The sequence below is a fragment of the Oryzias melastigma genome, linkage group LG1 (assembly GCF_002922805.2).
Source record: "Oryzias melastigma strain HK-1 linkage group LG1, ASM292280v2, whole genome shotgun sequence".
NCBI classification, from domain to species: Eukaryota; Metazoa; Chordata; class Actinopteri; order Beloniformes; family Adrianichthyidae; genus Oryzias; species Oryzias melastigma.
Window position 1 is genome coordinate 1,512,144 of NC_050512.1, and position 20,946 is coordinate 1,533,089.

General features: G+C 38.4%; 1 protein-coding gene and 1 long non-coding RNA gene across 2 annotated transcripts; one reads left to right on the forward strand and one right to left on the reverse strand.

Moving 5' to 3' along the window:
* Positions 1–2,324: 2,324 nt before the first annotated feature.
* On the reverse strand, positions 2,325–3,910 carry LOC118599314. The gene is made up of 2 exons (XR_004948620.1): positions 3,388–3,910; positions 2,325–2,604 (listed from the first exon to the last, which is right to left on the reverse strand). It is a non-coding gene; the product is annotated as an uncharacterized LOC118599314 (long non-coding RNA).
* Positions 3,911–18,389: 14,479 nt separating this feature from the next.
* spink4 (serine peptidase inhibitor, Kazal type 4) lies at positions 18,390–20,284 on the forward strand. Its single transcript, XM_024259474.2, has 4 exons — positions 18,390–18,531; positions 18,879–18,910; positions 19,632–19,741; positions 20,126–20,284. The coding sequence occupies exons 1-4, from the start codon at positions 18,480–18,482 to the stop codon at positions 20,169–20,171; spliced, it is 240 nt and encodes a 79-aa protein (XP_024115242.1). The 5' UTR covers positions 18,390–18,479; the 3' UTR covers positions 20,172–20,284.
* Positions 20,285–20,946: the final 662 nt, after the last annotated feature.

Sequence of the window (20,946 nt, forward strand, 5' to 3'; positions counted from 1 at the left end):
AAATCCTAAAAATTACAACAGGTCATTTGTAAAATAATTGATGAATTACATATGTGACAGCACATAGAAGAGTTTTTAACCAATTTGAATTCACCACATTTTAAACAGTCTGCTGTATTGTGATGACATCACCATCTCTTTCGTCTGCATCTGTCTGGTTGGAGCTCCTTCTCATGTGCGCCCCCCTCTGGGAGGGCTTTGCCATCCTGGGGGCTCGGGGGTTTCTCAGCGCTGTTACGAGATCCAGGAGAAGAATCCACACAAGTGGATGTGGGGCCAACTCCAGCCAGCGGGAAGTGAAAGGTTTCATAAATTGCCAGGAAACAGACCAGAAGCACCATTTGTACGCATGTTTTAAAAGTAGCACATCATTTATGCCGTTTTGTGTTGTCCTAAGACAGGCATAAAAAGTTCGTTTTAGTGTATACTAAGTTGTGTGTTCAAAACACTGTTATGTTTGAATAAAAAGGCTAAAGTTGAAAGAATCTTGTAGTTATCTGCTATAGCCTAATGCAGGAGTGTCAAACTCAATCACACAAGGAGACAAAATCCAAAACACACTTTAGGTCGCGGGCCGAACAGGATAAACATTTACTGAACACTCTAAAACTATGTTTTTCAAAAGAACTGTAATTTTTTAACATAATTATGAACTAGATATATAGCGTTACCTGTGATAATGCTAGTGTGAATGCTGTAAGCTGAATTTGGCCACTGAAGATGCTGAAATTGATAGTTAAAAACGCTGAAGCTGATAGCTGAAATCACTGAAGCTAATAGCCAGCTAAAATATTAGCTAAATGCCAAATTAGCCACAAAAAAAGCTTAGGTTAGCCAAAACAGCTAGCATGTAACAGCTAGCATTAAAATTGAATAAATACAAACATTTTACGACATTAATTTATGACTAACTGTGTTCTGATGCTGAAAATGTGGATAGTTTATTCAAATGTTACATTTAAACATGTTTTTTTTTTGTTCGAAATTGTTCGACCGGTCTATATTCGCTAATCTAGTGACCATGGATACACTCTAGTTTTTTGCAAAGATTTCTGGAAAATTTTGAATACACTCTATTTTAGAATTGGTAGATTCGGACAACAGTAGAAAATAGCGAACGCACTATATAGTGATTGGGGGGGAATTTGGACACTACCTAAATTAGCCAAAACAGCTAGCATGTTGCTGAAATATTAGCTAAATTCCAAAATAGCCTAAAAATATATTTGTAAAGGCCAAAATATTCCAAAAAGCTAGCAGAATGCTAAATTTTAAAACATTAAAACCATAACTTTTTAATATAATTATGAATAATAAAAAGGCAGGAATATATTATTCCAGAATAAATCAACTTAAACCTTAAATCTTCTTCACTTTCGGCTTATCCCTTTCGAGGTCGCAACAGCGTAACAACTCCCACTGTTTTGCATCAGTGAGTTTTTACGCCGGATGCCCTTCCTGACACAACCCTGTACTTGAGGGGCACAGGGACCCAGTTAGGCAGCAGCGTCAAGGGTCTTGCCTAAGGACCCAATCTGGGTGGGGATCAGTGGACAACCCTGGGAATTGAACCCAGGACTCCTGCGTGGCAGCCCTTCACCTAGCCCACTGAGCCATTAATCAGCCATTTTTAATCATATTGTTCCGTCTATTGACAGTATTTTCCTTGAATTCCACCAAGTTTATTGAAATTAATTATCTTCACCCCGGATTGATGTACAAAATCCAGATCTTCAGCCGTGATCAGGTCTGAAGCCTTGCTTTCATGTAATGTAAAATAACTGTTGTGGGGGAGCACAAAGGGGGGGCCTCTCAATGGTCAGGACAAATTAAATAGCCATCCATCCATCCATCCATCTTCTTGACCGCTTTGTCCCTGTCGGGGTCGCGGGGTGCCGGAGCCTATCCCGGCTACTGAAGGGCGAAGGCGGGGTACACCCTGGACAGGTCGCCAGTCTGTCGCAGGGCATTAAATAGCCAACCCGCTATTTTATTGTTGGATCTGTTGAAGCTATTAAAAAAGGAAAATGGTCTTGGCTGCTTTTATGTGACTACTTCACTGATTTTACACAATTTTCCTCCAGCATCATATCTACAGCGCTTTGGCTGGACTTGCTATGCTTTTAAACCTGCATGGGAACCATAAATGCCTCAATAAATACTTTTTAGCACAGTTTAATTCCACGCCTTGGGCCAACACCATCTAAAGCATGTCACCCTGTAATGATGAGAAAAAAAAGCCATTTTGGCTTAGCAATGAAAAATGTAGACTTTAATTAACTGGCTCAGGATCGCCTCATATAAAACACACATCAGGACAGGAATCAAATTTAGCTCACAAAGTGTCAATTTAATCATTTCACTGTGACAGAAAAAAACTTCAAGAGACACATCCCTGGTTTAACAGCTGTGGTGAGAAAAAATGTGGGGGCAAATGAGATGCAGACCAGCTCCCAGCAGTCAACCTGAGCGAGGAGCAGAGGATGTGGTCGGTTTGACCTGAGATGGAATTCTGCTGAACATTCTTGAGCAACTTTGATTATCAAAAGCTCCATGAATGTCCTCCAAACGTTTGTTTCCTTTCTCTTTGAAGAGCAGCAAAGCCTGACGACAAAGACAGACAGGTTTTAGAAGGGAAATAAATAGTCTTCACATAAATTCAAATGAAATAAACATCAACACTATCTACATTTGCAACACAACCATGTTTGACTAAATGTTTTACTAAAACCGTCAAAGCTAAATAAATGAAAGACGACAACAACTATTCTTTGCTGTTGCCTTGGAGCCCAGCGAAACTGACTTAAAGAGGCCATACCATGACTTTCTTTCAGAGTAAACTCTATCCATATATATGATCATACATTATCTTTAGAACACTAAAAAACAAATTATTTATGAATGATTATTCATTTTTGTGGACCGTTTTAATACCCGGAAGTGAAACAACTGGATCTCTGAGGCTCCGCCTTTCGTTACTTGTCGGTGCCGCCCATTTCACGACGTCATCCTTGAGCCCGCCCATAGACTGTCAATGAGCCTCCTCAGGATGCCCGCGGTTCATCCTCATAAGCAAAGAACCTCTGAACTATTTTTAAAGATGGATCTGCAGATTGTGGAGCCTTACACTCCTGACCCACAATCTGATCCAGACAGTGGTGGTTCTACACTGAATTACTCCCCGGGCGAGTGTTTGTATTTACACACAGGGGAAAATGACACTTCATGTGGCATCCTTCATAAAACAATGATGTTATCATGCATCCAAACACGTTTACAGTTAACCAAATAATACAAGACCGTCTGTACGCGAGGAGCAACGTGCATGGAAGTTGTAGTGTTAGCTGGTGCGTTCTATGCTTACGGTATACTGCAGGATTTACTTACAGGTCTGGACTCTTCATCCGGTTTGATTGTAGGAATGGTGCCGGCTCTAAGATTTAGTCTCTTGACCAAACCACTTTGATACATGCCGAGGTTATCAAGCAGTCATCTGTGAAGTGGCGGTCACTGACGAAGAGTTGCTGGTGGGTCTGTCGTGCTCCTGAAGATAAAATCCTACCAGTTCTGATGTGCTGGTTCTTCTTTTGGAAGTTTAAACAAACACCTAAACCTTGTAACACCCCACAATACAGCAAAGTATTACAAATGTATGTCTTATGGAGTTAAAAGAGAGTTATTGTTTGTTTTCTTTCGTTTCTTTTTATGCACACCCACAAAAATCCATAAACATTATTTTAACTCCTTTTTTACTCAATTTATATTTATAAATACATGATCTCTACAAGTCCTTCCCCAGATGCACCCAAGTCTTTTCAAGTTAGTTGCTATTGACACAGTCACCGTGTCCCTTTGGCGTCCTCCTCCATTACGATGAAAGCAGTCTAAACCATATGGCGGGTCATCAACGTTCCATTTGCAGGATGTAAATACGTGGCTTACCGGATCTGTGCATAGATGATGCATGAGAAGGTCTCACCCAATGGCAGAAAGAATTCCAACATCTTCTACCAATGCGGTTGGTTCTCTTCTCCAGCGTCACGGTAATCCTTAATAAAACAATGTGTTCTGCTGCTGTCAACACTGTGCATGAATCACTCTGGTCAGACCTCTTCCTGCTGAGACTCTCCTCTCATTTGTGATGTTTGTAATCAGTCTAGCACCTGTGTGACAGGAAGTCCTCAGGTAGCCATGTTTGTAGTCCAAAGATCTTCTTAAGGTGCTTTTATACCGAACGTGGTTTGCATGACAAATTCTCATGCCCCGCCTCTCTGTCACTGATTGTTGCCTGTCAAAAAATGTATTCCTGACATCACAGCTGCAGGTGGGAAGAGCTAATGCATTTAGGATGATCGCTATTGACCTTATTCCTAGCCCCCATGAGCCTTTGCGTGAATTATGGGTGAAACTTCCGGTAGACGCCGGAACTCGCATATATTTACATTACAACTGTAGAGCCGACAGCGCAATTCCTTTTGTTGTGGATCGATAACTACATATAAATGTGCAAAAACCAGCTGTCATGTCTTAAAAGAGGCGAGGTAACAACTCCAGTGCTAAAATTGAGGGATTGGAGGATGACCTTAAAAAACATAACATATAGTAGCATTTTTAGCTACTTTCTCAATTCAGCTGCAGCAGGTGATGAAGCTATGAACAATCCTAAAAGTTCACATCATAATTCTTTATTTATGCCTATTTGTGCTAAAAGTTCACATCATAATTCTTATTTCTGTCTATTTCTGCCAGAGTTAGCACACAGTGCTGATCAAGTGTAACGTTATCTCTTCACGTGCTTGTGTTTACATGCTGCGATGAGGGATGCATCGTGGTGTAGCTTTTACCCGTTTCATGTTTTGACAAAGTCAGCTGCGGTTTAAACAGGTAATTTTTGAATATCTGATACCAGGAGATGCAGCAATTACACACAAAATATCTTTTCTGCTCTTGTGACACTGCTGTCAGCAGCGCGGTTAAGTTAGTTTCATATTCGACATTCGTCACACATTCAGTAATGAACGGCAATATTTCTCAATCGCCTTTGCTAAAAAAACCCAAAAATGTTTTTCCTGAGAGATAATAAAACAATCAACATTTCACATTACTTTCATCATCTGTAAGTAAAATATTTTGGCGTTTTTTTTCACCAAAGGCGTTTGAGAAATATTGCCGTTCATCGCTGAATGTGTGACGAATGTCGAATATGAAACTAGCTTTACCGCTGCTGTCAGGTCTCTTCAGTACCCGCGTCTCTTCTTCTCTGGTGCTCTGGAGTAACCCGACCATAATGTTGGATACTGATTTTCCTCCGTGTGTACTTTATCCATAAAATGAAAGATTTAATATTCTCCGCCACATCCTTCTGACTTCATCCTCGCCCGGTAGACGGTAAAATCTGTACCGAGGAGGGCAGCTGCACTCCCTCTTCGTCAGCGGCCCAGGTCCCTCAAAACGCTCCACAAATTTAATTTAGTTTGGTTGTTAGTACAACCACGAGCTGCAAAACACGCGCCTGAACTGCGCAAAGACATTTTTAAAAACTTTGAGGGATTAAGTAAAGCACGCTTTTAAAGTTTGTATGCACTGCTAAAGCTAACAAAACCGCCAACTTTCAGTGGAAACAAGTAGCGCCGTGTAACTTCCGGTTGCTATTCCAGAAGTTGCACCCATAATCCCTTTTACATGAGAGGCCCCCGGAATAAGGTCAATAAGGAACGGTGTCTGTGAATATCTCACTTTGAATGAAGACACAGAAGATGTTGAGAAATCAGGTTTATTTATTGTGAACATCAGTAATCATGTCTCCATGTTTGGGTTATGATTATCATTAAAAGATGTTCGCGGTACAGGAGGCTGTGTCTGTATGACAGCCACTTCCACTGTGTTCCTGTGCGTCTGTGAGCTTGAAGGCTCACTGTCTCTTATTAACCTGAGGGGGGAAAGATAAAATAGGGGGACCTTTTTCTTTCTTTTTTTAATGTCTGGATGAAGCCAGAGCCAGCAGCCCCTGCACCTGCAGCTGCAGTCTGCCTGTCAGCATATGGAGTGAGTGAGCTCCGTCGCGGTCACTGAAAATGATGACATCACGGCGAGCGTTTTCGTAAAAAAAATGAATGGGCCAAAAATCGCTTATGCGGCCAAAAAAAATATTTTGAAATACGCAAACAACAGCCCATGGCATGTGTCGGGGATAAGCCCTGGAACATTTGAAATTATTATGGATGGCCACATGACCTACGGCTTGACGGCCATCTTGTGGCGAAGTCAGAGAAATGGGGATTTTCACGATTTTCAAAAATATGGGAAAACGACACTTTTGTTTGTCCAATTTTCACGAAACTTAAGAATCATGTCCCCAGCTCGAGTCTACAAACACCCAAGAAGTTTCATTGACCTTTGACCTTGGGAAGATGCCGCCATCTTGAAATGTTGAAAAAAAGCACTTTTACTCCAAGCTACAAAAAGAAATACCTCCTAGGGGGTTTTATCAATTGATATGTCACATCACTGGCCATAAATGGGAATCTACTGTGAGAAAAATGTTGCAATTAGAAGTTGTAGAATTTGAATGGCGTGCGCGTGACAAGGTCGCAACCACCACGGTCTTAGCTTTCATTGCTTTGGCCGATTTGCATAAAAAGGATATTCGCGCGTCCGGGGGCCCAAGCTGAGCGAAACAATATAACTTTCGAAGCCGCAATGCTTAAAATGCGGCCCTGGTATGCAAACACCGCTGTAAAAAAACTGCTGACTCAGCAAAAACAAAAATTTTGTTCGCAATTCGCGAACGAACCAACATAGCTTTACTGGATATATCCATGGCTAATTATTACATTATTATGGGATGTCTCAACAACCTACGACTTGGCGGCCATTTTGTTTCGAAATCTGACATTTTGTGAATTTTACAAAGATGAAACGTACCTTTTGTTAGTCCAATTCTTACGAAATTTGACCCACATGCCACTGGCGTTAGTCTTCAACGACCCCTAAAGTTTCGCTAACCTTTGACCTCGGGAAGGGCCGCCATCTTGATTTGTCCAAAAAAAAAACCGACTTTTAGCAACAGTTTCAAACAAATATAACTTTTAGAGATATTTGTCAAACGTTTCCAAACACTTTTGGCATCATTGAGAAACCAATGGCATAAAATATATGGTATTGGAAGCTATAGATTTTAAACTGCATGCGCATGGCGAGCTCGCAAAAGTGGCGTAGTGTTAATACACGCTCATATTTCAATGCATTGCTATAAGATTTTAGTATGTTGATCCCAGGCTTAAGCTGTAACAGGTATAATATCATAGAATATGACCATATAAGGAATGTGGGTGTGGTTAGCAAATAACCTCCGTTGCTAAAGAAATTCAAAAATTTACTTTTGACGATTCTTGCGAAACCAACGTCAATCTGTTCGGTGACCTCAGGAGAACAAAACATAAAGTGGTTGCTATGGAGATAAAACCAACAGAAAAGCCGCCATTTTGTAAAAAGTGCCCTTTTAAGCAATTTCTCTCTTAGATCTCACCCCGGTGTACTGCACAAGAGGGATGGGATTCGGGGGGGGCATAGTGGCTGGTTAGCAAGTGAGCTTGTGTCAAATGTGGGCCTCGAGGCCGATGAAGGTGGGTGGCTTGCTATGAAAATTGAATATGTTGATCCCAGGTTGAAGCTTTAACAAGTATTATAACTTAAAATATGACCATATAAGGAATGTGGGCGTGGTTAGCAAATAACCTCCGTTGCTAAGGAAATCCAAAAATGTACTTTTGCCGATTCTTGCAAAACTAACGTCAATCTGTTCGGTGACCTCAGGCAAACAAAACATAAAATGGTTGCTATGGAGATAACACTAACAGAAAAGCCGCCATTTTGAAAAAAAGTGCTTTTTTTGTCAATTTCTCATATACATCTCATTCCAGCTACACAGTAATATGAGGGGGGTTAGTGGTGCATAGGGGCTGCTTAGCAGGTGAGCTTGTGGCAAAGGTGGGTGTGGAGGCGATTGTGCGTAGGGGCGGGCAGCGAGGAAGAGGGCGGGTAGCGACTGCGGGCCATCCAACGCCGCTCGCGGCTTTCATATTAAAATTATATTTTTATATTTACTGAAACAACCTGACAATTTTAAAGAATTTAAATTAAAAAATTCAGATAAATAAATATGGTCACATGTAACAGAAAAAGTAGTATATTATATCCAATTTCAAATCTATATGTAAATTAGAAGAATAGCAGGACATTGTGATGTTGCAACACCGTTGTCCACATCCCCGAATGACCTGCTGGAGGTCATGAATGCAGCTGGTGATGACATCACAGCAGAGTCCTACAGGGTGGATCCGGTTATCAAGAAGATACTTTCCTTGGTGCATTCATAGAGCTGTTATTTATTTATTTAGTTTTTTGAACAAGAACAACTAAAAACAAATAAAAATAAACCATGTATATTATCCCACAAACAATCTCGGATGTAACAAAAATGTTCAGAGGGCTTAGGATAAAGCTAAAAGCTCATCAAGTCCAATCCCCTTCGTTATTATTCAGCCCAAATGAAATATACAATTATATCTTTATCAATACAGAGTAATAAGAACACAAAGCAAAATCAATCTGTTGAAAAGAACAGCAAAATAAAAACGTACGTTTATAAATACACTAACACACATATATACATACAACAATCAAAGTATTTTATTAGTTTCTTCATATTTATTATCTAATTACCCCTAATGAAGGATAATTTTAGGATAATTTTCAATGTCTTCTTAACAGTTATTCCATAACTGCACCCCCCCTTGTGGAGATACACAGCAGTTTAATGTTGGTTCTTACAGTTGGTTTGACTTAAAATGTTTGTTCCTCTTAAAGTGTGTTTATTTTCTCTCAACTGGAAGAGTTTTTGGAAATGATCTGGAATTTTTTTATTTTTAACTTTGAACATGAATTATTTTGATTTATTATTGATATTCACTGTAATGTTGTGGCAGTTTCACCTATCTGAAACTCCACACAGGAACTCACACATGCACACAGGTTTCAATTCCTTTATTATTTTGGGTGGTTTGTTTGGATGCATTATGTTAAAAGTTTTTTTTTGCTGTTGCTGACTTATGTTTGCTTACCTTTCAGTTGTATTTCCTGGTCAAAGGACCCGAGCTCTGCTCTTGTAGTGCCTGACCAAAAGTCAGTCATTAAGCCCATATAAGTTCGCTTCCTTCCACTCCCTTTCAAGTGATCTACTTGTGATTCACTAAGTGATATGTTATGTATTATGACCTGATTGCTTGAAATAAACCATTTCATTCATTCAAGACACGCTCTGGCCTAAGTTTTTAGAATTTTGGATAGAGGTCGACCAATACTGATGTCAATATCATCATTGAGTTTTAAGCATAATGCGAGCTGAAACATCACAAAGCAACTACAAAGCTATCATCAAAGAAGCGTGGACATCCAGAATATGTAATAAAATATTGACTTGGGGGCTGCAAATGACCAGCGGGCCGCCAGGTTGAGACCCCTGTTTTAGAGTCGCTTTTAGCCCAGATTCCACACAAACCAAACAAAAGCAACAATCCCTGGAAACCTGTTGCTTCAGGAACAGAGTATTATCTTTTTTAAGCTTTAACCAACACTTGTTAGAAAAAGTGAACCTTTTGTAACTTTCGTGGATTCTTTAAAACCACAGAACCTCTGGATGAGCTCTTTTTCACTGAGAACGTAGGAGGACAAATGTTTTGAACTGTAACCTGCAAAGAGACTTCAAAAGTGTTGCCAGAAGGTCTGCTCTTCCTCCCCCTTCGTGCTACTCACCCTCTTGCTGTTAAGCCTTTAATGGTCGTTTAGTCACGCTGAGCCATAATTAAAGAACCTTTGGCTTCACAGACCGGTGTCCCCATCTCTGACAGACCAGAAAGCAGCATCTTTTCTTTCTGCCTGTCCCACCCCCTGCATTTCCATGGAGAGGCTACGGCAATTGTACTGTAAACACTTCCTTTAGGGGGCAACGGGATATGGGTTCCAAGCTCCAGTTTGCATGGACTCCGACTGAAGTTAGGGAGTGATGAGAGACAAAAGAGGAAGATGAGCTGCCTGTTATTGGTGCACTGACCTAATAGGCTGTGTTCAGTCAAAAATGTGCCGCTTCAGTTAGGGAGAAAACATTTACTTTTGCAGAACTGTCTAAAATGCTGGAAATAGTCGTACAAGAAGAAATAGTGAGATCCTTTGTAAACAATCCAAGATGCTGTATGGAGCGGGATGATCCTCTGAATGTACTTTCATTATTATTTATTATATTTTTAAGTGACTGTTCGCTCATAATTTTCTAAATCCGTACAGCAATGTGTATCTTGGCTGCACGTAAATATGTGGGAATAACATTAGTCTTTATTTTGTCTGGACGTGATTGGAAACATGAACTTACATGATATTTTTGTACGGTTTCTCAGGACTTTTTTGGTGCACGGAGTGACATTTCCACATGCCGTTCGGAATGGATTGTTTACATTCACCACAATTGGTATAACCCAGCTGTCTCTATCGGAAGGAAATTTAGATCCGAATGAGTCTGATCAGAGTTTTCCGAAAGCCGTGTTTACATGACTCGTTTTTATTCTAATCAGCCGTTTATTCCCATCGCTCGTGTCCATGTGAATGCAGCGACTGATCACCTTACTGTGGGAAAAAAGAGCTGAGGATCTTTACACAGTCACACCAGCAGCAGCGTCTTCACAGCTTCAGGACAGGAAGTGATGATCTGAAGCAGGAAGCTGCGGTTTATGAGCTTCTGCAAATGTCTGCTTCCTCTTATAAAACAGAGAGACTGTGGATAAATGGAGTTCTCAAGCAACTTTAACCCAGCAGGTTCCAGTAAAAAGTTTATGTTAAGCAGTTTATAAAACTTCTATGTGATGTCAAAGTATAAATGTGTTCCTATAAAGTGCAGTAAGTAGTTCTTCATGAGTGATCATCACCAAAGTTCTGCAACTGAAGTTTCCAGATTCCTTGTATTTCTTCGAGATAATCAAGTATAAATTAAATATATGTACAAACAAACAAGTAAACAAGAATGAATGTCAAATCCATTCAGAGTTTAGTTTGATAAAGTTCATCCATCAGAGTAATCCAAAGAGAACATTAGTACAACATTCTACCACACTGTATGGTCACATGACTTTGGTAAATTCAAAGTCTTCCACACTTCCAGATGTTTTTATTAATATTTATATTGTGTGTTGAGTAATTTAGCAAAAAAAAAAAAAGATTCAAAGAAATACCAAAAGTATGCAACAGGATTTTAGATGCCTGATTCAAACCCAAGACAAATTCTTTAAGTTGGACAAACTGCAGCTGAAAGTTGTGAGTTTTTATGATTTATAAAGACAGCTAAATCCTGAGTACAGAGCTCGCCCCGGTTATCATGAAAGATTCGTTCATTCATGCGATTTTTCACTATTTCAAACAGGAATCAACAACAGGATGTTGGTTTGGTACTTTTTTTACATTCACTGCTTTAAGGGTTTTCAGTTTGCATGTGTGAACATATATGTGTCTGTATGTTGGTGTTTCACCTGCTATCATGAAATGTGTACTTTTTATAAAAGATTTATTCACCATAAATAGATATTTGATTCTAATCATTTTAATCATGAATATACTCATAATCTATGTGTTCGTATTACCTGTTCAATTACACAACTTTAAAATATATATTTATGTATAAAATGTCCTGTGAACAGTCACTTTCTTAATATATCTACTAACATACAGTATATACCACATTTAGTTTTATATTTAACATTGTTGTTTTGAATCCTACATTTCTCTGTCTTGAACACAGAATGTCTCCTGTTAATTTACTGTGAGGTATTTTGACAGTAAGCTGACAGAAATTTTGTATTTAAGAAACAAAAGTTGTATCCAAAACAAATAAAAATCATTTTCACAACAGAAATGTTACCGTAAAACTACATGTACTATTCATATATTTGGTTTTGTTTTTTTGGAGTCAAACTGAACATTTACATTTTATATTCTTCCTCAGTCAAATATGTATCTGCTATGTTTATAAAAATATTCTGATATGAAATATGAAACAGAATCAGTAGTTGGTAAGTATATTGGTTTGTAAATCAGAATCTGACAGAGTTTGATCCTCATCATCCATAAACTTCACATCACTGGTCTGTAGTGAGGAGATTTAATATCCAGACTTTACTCTGGTCTCCTGCTATCTCCAGTTCACCACGTTTCTAATGTGGTGAACTGTGTTTCTGTTCTAGAGAAATCATTTAGGATTTTTAAAGTGAGGATAAATGAGCTCAGAGGTCATTTACCTAAAATGCTTCAAAAACACACTTTCTAAAAGCACACATGGTCCGTGGAATAAATATTATTTCCTTTTTGAAAGGATTTGAAAGGACTTGAAACATTAAAAGTAGTAGTTGTGACTGGACTTGAGAGTTGTTGGTCTTGACTTTTGACTTGACTTGGGACTTGGTCTTGACTAGTGACTTGACTTGAGAGTTGTTGGTCTTGACTTTTGACTTGGTCTTGACTAGTGACTCAACTTGAGGCTTGGTCTTTACTTTTGAATCAACTTGAGCGTTGTTGGTCTTGACTTTTGACTTGACTTGGGACTTGGTCTTGACTAGTGACTCAACTTGAGGCTTGGTCTTTACTTTTGAATCAACTTGAGCGTTGTTGGTCTTGACTAGTGACTCGACTTGGGACTTGACTGCTTTTGACTTGTGACTCAACTTGAGACTTGTTTGTCTTGGTTTCCGACTTGACTTGAGGCTTGTTGATCTTGACTTGTGACTTGACTGCTTTTGACTTGGGACTTGAGGACGAAGACTTGAGATTTCTTGAGACTTGCTAAAGAATGACTTGGTCCCACCTCTGGAATATACCAAATACCTCCTGATCTCGATTGTCTGCAGCCTACCGCCCTCCTGCAGGAGATGGGTGGACTGTGGATAATAAATGCTGGTTTGTACTTCACAGCGATCAGCCATCGCATTAATGCATCACAGTCCCGCGGTCTACTTCACATTAATGTTGGCTGGTTCTGATAACGACTGTTCGCTAAAACTGTGATAAACTTTGAGTGGTGATGCTTTTCAAGTGACACGATCCAGTCCAGTGTTTGTTTTTAACATTTGTTTTAACTTTAACTGCAAACGTTCAGGTACACAATGAGGTAGAAGCAGGAACGGAAGCAGGAAATACAAAGGTGAAAACATAAAAATAAAAAAGGAGTGAATTGCATTCTCTGGTGCTGCAATATATAATCTCTGAAATAAATTCAGGTAAAATGACACAATCTGCATGTGATTGCACTACGACATAACATTCCAGTCACCATAACATTCCAGTCACCGTGTCACATTCTGCACAGACTGGGGCCGTTCTACCTCCAAAAAGGATGACTTTATGCCTTAAGCAAAGGAGGATATGAACTCATTAATTTATCAGATCCAAACTTTACCTTTAAAATTAATTGGATTAAGAATTCCCTTAAATATCCAGATTGAATTTGGTACTTTATACCCCATAAAATCTTTAATAAAACTTTTCAATTTCTATTCAAATATAACTACAACATCAAAAAGATCCCTAATAAACTTTAACTTCCAAATTAACTTCCATCATTTGGAAGTTATGTTACTCTCATTACTTTTCATCACACAAAACTATAATTTGGAAGATATAACCATTAAGAATAAATCTATATTTAAAGCAAATTGGAGGGAAAAATAAATGATTGATGTCTCTGATCCTTTTGATGTGAATGGGAATCCTCTAAATGATGAGAAGTTTATACACACCAAATCTTTGAATGAAATAGTTTATGAAAGCAATTCCTTCAGGTTTACTGTATTTAATGACCTCATCTGCATTATCAAGAAGTAAAATAGACCTTCCTTTGACAATTAATGGAATTGCTATCTTAAATTAAAAAAATGCAATAGTGAACATCTTAGCTCAAATGAAGATCTTGTGCAGAAGATGATGGACAGCTGCCGTGAGCTCTGCAGCTCGTCTCCTTTGACCCACTAACACACATTTCCTGACCTGGATGACCTGAAGAGTCTTCAAAGCTTCTGACGTTTGTTTGTTTAGTTGGGATTATTGAGTCTGCCATCAAAGATGTCTCGCTGTGAGGAAGTGGTAACTGGAGCTGCTCACTGCTGAGCTTTCTATCCGCTTCATCTCATTCAGTCATTAGTTAAACCAGTCAGAGATGCAGACATGAAGCCATGTTAGAGGCTAAACTGTAGTTATATTGATTATGTTTATTTACATTTCTTGACAGAAAAGAGAAGGGAGAGAAAGAGAGTTTGAGAGGGGAGATAAGGGTACAAAAGAAGAGGAAGTTTAGGATGATTAAGAAGGGCTACGACTTGTTTCATTCTTCTCCTCAACCACTTTCTCTGCTCAAGTCACAGAGAAAAAAGTTCCTCAATTACATCTAATACTCACGAGTTACTTTGTATTTTTGAGTAATTTATTTCACTTCTTTAGCAGCCAAGAAGCATCCAAGATGATCCTGGTTCAGCCAGAGAAGATGCCTAACCAACAGCGCCCTCTAGTGTCTCACAATTCCTTTGGTGTAGAAAACCATTCTAGCAGCAGCTCTTCAATCAGGGGGGTGTGGGGGGTTATTTTGTTGGATAAAACTTACCATAATCAGATGGTGGCAGCACCCCTCCAGCACCCCTCCCCCATGTCCACATATTATTCCTGTTTTTTTATGTTTTAAGTGTGACATTTATCATATATTCATGGTATAAATCATTTTCTCACAGTTCTCTTAACCTTCTGCGTTAAATGTGTTTCTGAAAACCATCTCTAAGCTGTCTGATGTGTAACCGAAGAGTTTTCTATTTTACATAAATGTTACATTTTCAATCACATCAGATGGATATATGAGCTCTATGATGAGAATTTAAATGGCCAAACATTTATGCAAGTTTAAACTCTTCCTGCATCAAATGTTTGTTGTAAATATGAAAACAATAGTTTCAGTGAAACAAAAACATGAATAACAGTTCAGATTTAGCAATATTTGATATATTAAACCACAGCTAAAGAAACTAGGCTTTATTTTTCATGCTTTACATTTTTACAATTGTGTGATTGCTTAGTAAGCATTCACACTGTAGTGATTCTCCTGCTCCTTTCCATGTGTTTTTCAGCACGTAAAAACTCAATCACATTTTCAACAATTTCAACAATCTTGATATCAAAATGTTCAGAACATTACTGCTTGTACTTTTGGTATTCATGAACTTTATAGTTTTTGAAATAGTCAACAAAATGCCCCACAGGAAATGAACGAGAAATTGCTCAAATCCTCCAAAAAAACGTTGTGTACTTTGAAACTCAGAACGTCTGTGTACTTTCAGCTACAGACATCATTCAGACAGCTTAGCCAACATATTAATGTTATGCTAGCGGTTTTGGCCAAAGGATGCATTTTTCCTTTTTTTTTTTTTGGCTAATTTGGCATTTAGCTAAAATGTTCATCATTTTTTAGCGATCAGTTTCAGCATTTTCAGTTATCAGTTTCAGCATCTTCAGCAGCCACATTCAGCTTACAGCATTCACACTAGAATTATCACAGGTAATGCTATATATCTAGTTCATATTCAGTTCCCTTATCTTAAAGATTTTTGTCTGTACCCCAGTGAGTTTGCTTGCAAGGTTTCTTTTAAAACCTCATATTATTGAGATGATTTTGTTGTTGTTCTCTTTGTCTTAAACCACCAAGAAATGAAACTTTAAGAGAATCAAATACTTCATCTATTTGACTGTCTTTACTGCTAAATCTCAAAAGCAGGAAAGTGATTAAACTTTCCAAAAATAATCTAGAAGTTAGCACTTCAAGTAATATTTGCATTAAAGCTGGGAAGGAGATATAAAATAACAAATGTTCTCTATGCTGAGATTGGCATGTAGTTTATTGTTTGAAACATTCAAATTTATTAGAGTTGTAGTTTTTTGCAGTCTTATCTGAGGTCGACCTCCTGCAGTTGTGTGAAAGTGTTTTCTGATGATGGAGAAACCAAAGCTTTCTGAACCAAATAAACCCATTTTTATTGATATGGTTCAGGGATATATTGAAACTAGGGACATCTATTGGCCAAACTACAACATTGTATCAGCATGGAACAAAAAGGCCAATGTGTCATGAAAGAGTCATTCTGTGTGATGAGTCATGATTAGTGATAAAATGTTTATCATTTCCAAAATAAGTTTATAGAATCCCTAATAAGTAATGTGTCCTGTGGGTGTCGCTGTCTATTATAAATTGATGTTGATTAGCAGGTGGGAAATGAAGTAATAAAAGTCAAATTCGTTTTCAGTGATGTAAGTAATAAAAGAATAAATTATTTGCAAAGTTGATCGGAGTTAAAGACTTTCATTTCAGGAAACAACAGCCCGCTCAGTGCGTCGGCCAGGTCTGTCAGGTATCACTCATCTCAGCAGCTCTAAGCTCTAGACCAGAGGTCTGCAACCTCCAGATCCACATGTGTCTCTTTTATCTCTCCATGGTGGCTCCTTGACCAAACATAAAATAATTAATGGAGACTGCTGACCCAGACATGTCGACGTCAGAGTCAGCAGCTCCTGATAATGTCTGTCTAACCAAAACTACCTAAAGAAAACAAATAAACAAAGCCTGAAAACTAAGACTACCAAGATCCAACCCCAAACTAAAATAACAAAACCCAGCAGTGAAAGACTGCTGAGGACACAGAGGAGAAAAATAACTAAATAAATAAATACAAGAAAAATAAAATAGCAAATATTTAAAGTATGGATTACTTAATTAGCATTTATTTATTTTATATTAGTTAAATGTATAAACTGATGTCTGAGGTTCACATAGATGATAAACTCTGTAGGTTTTTACATCCTGTTGACCTGAAGACGTCTTGTTTGATCAACTCTACCTCCAGAATGAACAGATTTTATATGCAAAGAAAAACTTTGGTAAAAAGTTTGATCCTTCATGAGTTAAATTATTAGTATCTCATGCTGCACAGAATTGATTACTAGCTGTTCAGAGCTGCACTAAAATGATCCTGTTTGGCAGAGAGCAGCTTTTATTTTGAAAAACAAAAACTCATTTTGAGAGATGCTATGTTCTCTTTATTTTTGCTTTAGTTTGTGCCATATATATAATTCATTTTTATCATTTAAAATAAGTAGGTTATGAATACAAATCCAAATTTCTTAAAGGCTAAAGTAAGACTATGCAGTTCCTTCTAGGTTTGATCAGTAGAACACGAGACCAAATGGCTCTTCTACTGTTAAAGGTCTAGAATGACCTGATCAGTTTCTACACATATAGCTCCTATTGGTCAAATATCTCTTTTAAGAAGGATTCTGGGACATCTCGGGAGTCCGAAGAAGTTTGAAACACCTGTACATTGTTGTGAACTTATATTGTTTTCAAATCGTCTGGACTCAGGGTATTGGGAGTGGATTGGAGTAGATAAAAATGTGTGGATTTGTACAAGGAAGAGCTAAAGACTGAAGTAGAAAGTGTCAGAGCCTACAAACAATATGGAATCAAGTAACAAGGGTTTCTATAGTCTAGTAATTGTAATTAATTACAGAATTTTGAACTGAAATTAGTTATGTTACTTCATTACTGACAAAAGTAATTAGATTACAGTAATTATTTCCTTTGTAATCCGTTACCCCAACACTGTAACTCAGAGTACATAAAAGGACATTTTGAGCAGCACAGCAGATGATCAGCTGATTTAGATAAGTGGATCTCCTGCATTGAAGCCACATCAGCTTTTAGATCATTCAGGTGACTTAAAATGTTCAGCTTCTTTGGCCCAGAGTACATACCAGCTAACAATATTAAGACTGGACATAACCAAGGCAAGACATTTCTAACTCTGCCTAACCAGGCAGTCACAAGGGGGTCTGGGTCGCCCTGTGCCAGATCCCAGCCTGGTTGTGTTAGTACGAGCATCCAGGGTAGAATTATCTGCCAAACCAAGAGTGAAGATCAGAAAAAGCTGATTTTCTGCTGTGACCCCTGAGGGGATGTGCTGAATAATGAACAATACTAGGATAAGATTAAAAAACCTGTTTTCCTTTTTTCAGATGTTTTATTTATGTTCTGTTTTCAGGCTGTTCCCTTTCAGTCCTAAATTATCAACCGCTCATTCTTCAGTAAATGTCTCATGACTGAACTGTTCTCACTCCTTTTTTTATTAGTTATTAAAGTAAATTTATCAAGGGAAGTTCCAGATTAAACATAACATTTGAGTCTTTATCCGGGTGTATGTGTGCAAATGAGGCGTTTTCAGACTTTCCAGAAAGGCGTCACTTTTCATCTGTTGTGTTCCCACACGCATACGCCCACAAACACAGTTCAATGATAGGTGAAAGCAGCGCCGCTCTCCCCAGCAGCAGCCATTCTGAGTCACTCATCCACCAACATCATGGCAGGGAAAGCTGTTCTGCTCGGACTTCTGCTGGTTTGTGTCGCCGCAGGTGAGACGGGAAAGGATTATTCTATGTTCTCTCCTGGAAATGTTTTTCTTCTTTCTATAACAACATTTAAACTAACTTTTTGGATTTTGGCACAACTATAAAGCTGAGTTCTGCAGTTAACACCTTAAAGCTTAATGAGATGTGACTGTATTTTCCCTGTAAGGTAGTTCATGATCACATGCAGGGCTAAGTTCAGTGAGTCAGTTTTATGGAGCTGAGTTTCTCCTGCCTTATCTCTTTCTATTCAGTTTTCTTTTCCATTAGCTCTTTCAGTCTTCCAGGTTCCTGTAGCTCTGTGTTCATGGTTGATGATCCCACTTCTGGAAGTTTTATTGTTTCTTTTTCAGATGCAGCAGGTCGACCTGGTCTCATGAGAAAGGTAAACATTATTTTCCCCAAAGCTTGTGACCTTATATGGGTGTACAGCACATGTGTTAAAGTCAAGGCCCGGGGGCCGGATCCGGCCCTCCGGGTAATTCTATCCGGCCCTCCAGATCATTTTATTTTATTATTAATGGCCCGATGTTATCTTGAGTTTATTTCGAACTTGAAAAATTTTGACAAAGTATATTTTTATGGATTAAAAGGTATTTAAGGTTTAAGTTGATTTATTCTGGAATAATATTCTTGCCTTTTTATTTATTATTCATAATTTTGTTAAAAAAAATTACAGTTTTTAAGTTTTAAAAATTGGCATTCTGATAGCTTTTTGGACTATTTTTTAGGATATTTTGAAGTTGGCACATTTTTCTCTAGCTGTCTTGGCTAACCAAAGTTTTTTTTTTCTAGTTTTTTGCCTAATTTGACTTTTAGCTAACATCTTAGCTGGCTTTCAGCTTCAGCATCTTCAGCTATCAGCACTAGCACCTTCAGAGGCCAAATTCAGCTTACAGCATTCACACTAGGATTATCACAGGTAACGCTATATATCTAGTTCATAATTATGTTACAAAATTATGGTTTTAAAGTTTTAAAAATGTAGTTTTAGAGTGTTCAATAAATGTTTATCCTGTTCGGTAGGTGTGTGGGTATATCACATCCTAAAAGCCTAACACTGAAGATTGTACTCATGGCAGATCTAACATCTGAGTTTCTTGCAGCCACTTTGTCCTCAGATGGAGATCGCGGCATGTCCCATGAACTTCGCTCCTGTGTGTGGCAGTGATGGAAACACTTACGCCAACGAGTGTACCCTCTGTGTGCGGAGCCGGTGAGCCCTCTCAGCTGCTTTTCTAGTGGTTTCTTAACAAACCCAAACTGGGTCCTCGGGGTCCACCAGCTGGTATGATTAGGAAACACTTTCAGGTGTCGCTCTATGGTGGTGAAATTATTCCATGTTTTTTATCTACCTTTTTCACCAAAGGAGTTAAAAATAATAGTTCAAGATTAAAACAGTTGTGAAGTTTTTGTTTCCCATGCTTTTCTAACAGATATGGAGTCCATCAACATTAAAGCATATCAATTTTTAAATGTCTTCTTTTTATTGTTTCCGTTATTTATTAACGTGTGTTTTCTTTGTAATCTACAAATTTACAACTAACACAAATCTGACAGAATTTGTAATTACTTTGTCATGTCACAAATGTATCCTCAGAAAAATCAAGATGGAAATTCTGATTGCCAAGGAGGAAAGCTGCTGATCTTCTGAGATGGAGATGTCATCCCCAGGAGGCACTAAACCCTTAAAGGAACCGAATCATCGAATGTTTTTGATCTTTGTCCTTGATACAAAAAATAAAGAGTTGAATCATTAGTCGTTTGTCGTTTTATTTAGAAATTTGCATGAATTGTATCTTTAAATATTCTGAAGCCTTTATTTGAAGAGTGAAAACACAAAATGGAAACTAAAAGGCCAAAGGAACATTTTAAATGAAACCTATTATTACAAGGGAAGCACGTATTTAGTCGAATTACAATGCAAACATTTTTGTTAATTCTTTCTTTGCAATGTTTGAATCATAAGGCCACAGTGGCCGGTGGAGTTTATGTATTTGAAGTAGTTGAAACTCTTGTTGAAAATCCTGAAAAAAAGCTTGAGACATCTCGATTGAAGGACAGAGAAGAACAAGCTGAGCCGAAGATCATCAAAGGCTGGAATCAACCCAATCACATGATCATGTCAGAGGGCCGCCATTCCTCCGAGACATGAAAACACAGCTGCAGACCCGACAAAAGTAGCAAAGGCCCTGCGTCTACATGAACTCCTGTGCAGAGTTTGGGTTGAAAGTCAAAAAGTCCAGGTGGTAGGCCCTCCCAAAGTGGTGAGAAATGACATCACAGGGATTCTGAGGACACAATGAAAGGATTTTGATGATCCAACCTGAAACTGTGGTGACCCACAATCAGCTGAGGAAGTTCTCAGTGACTGATGCAGGAATCCCAAAGAACAACATCGAAACCAAGAAAAGCTCCAGA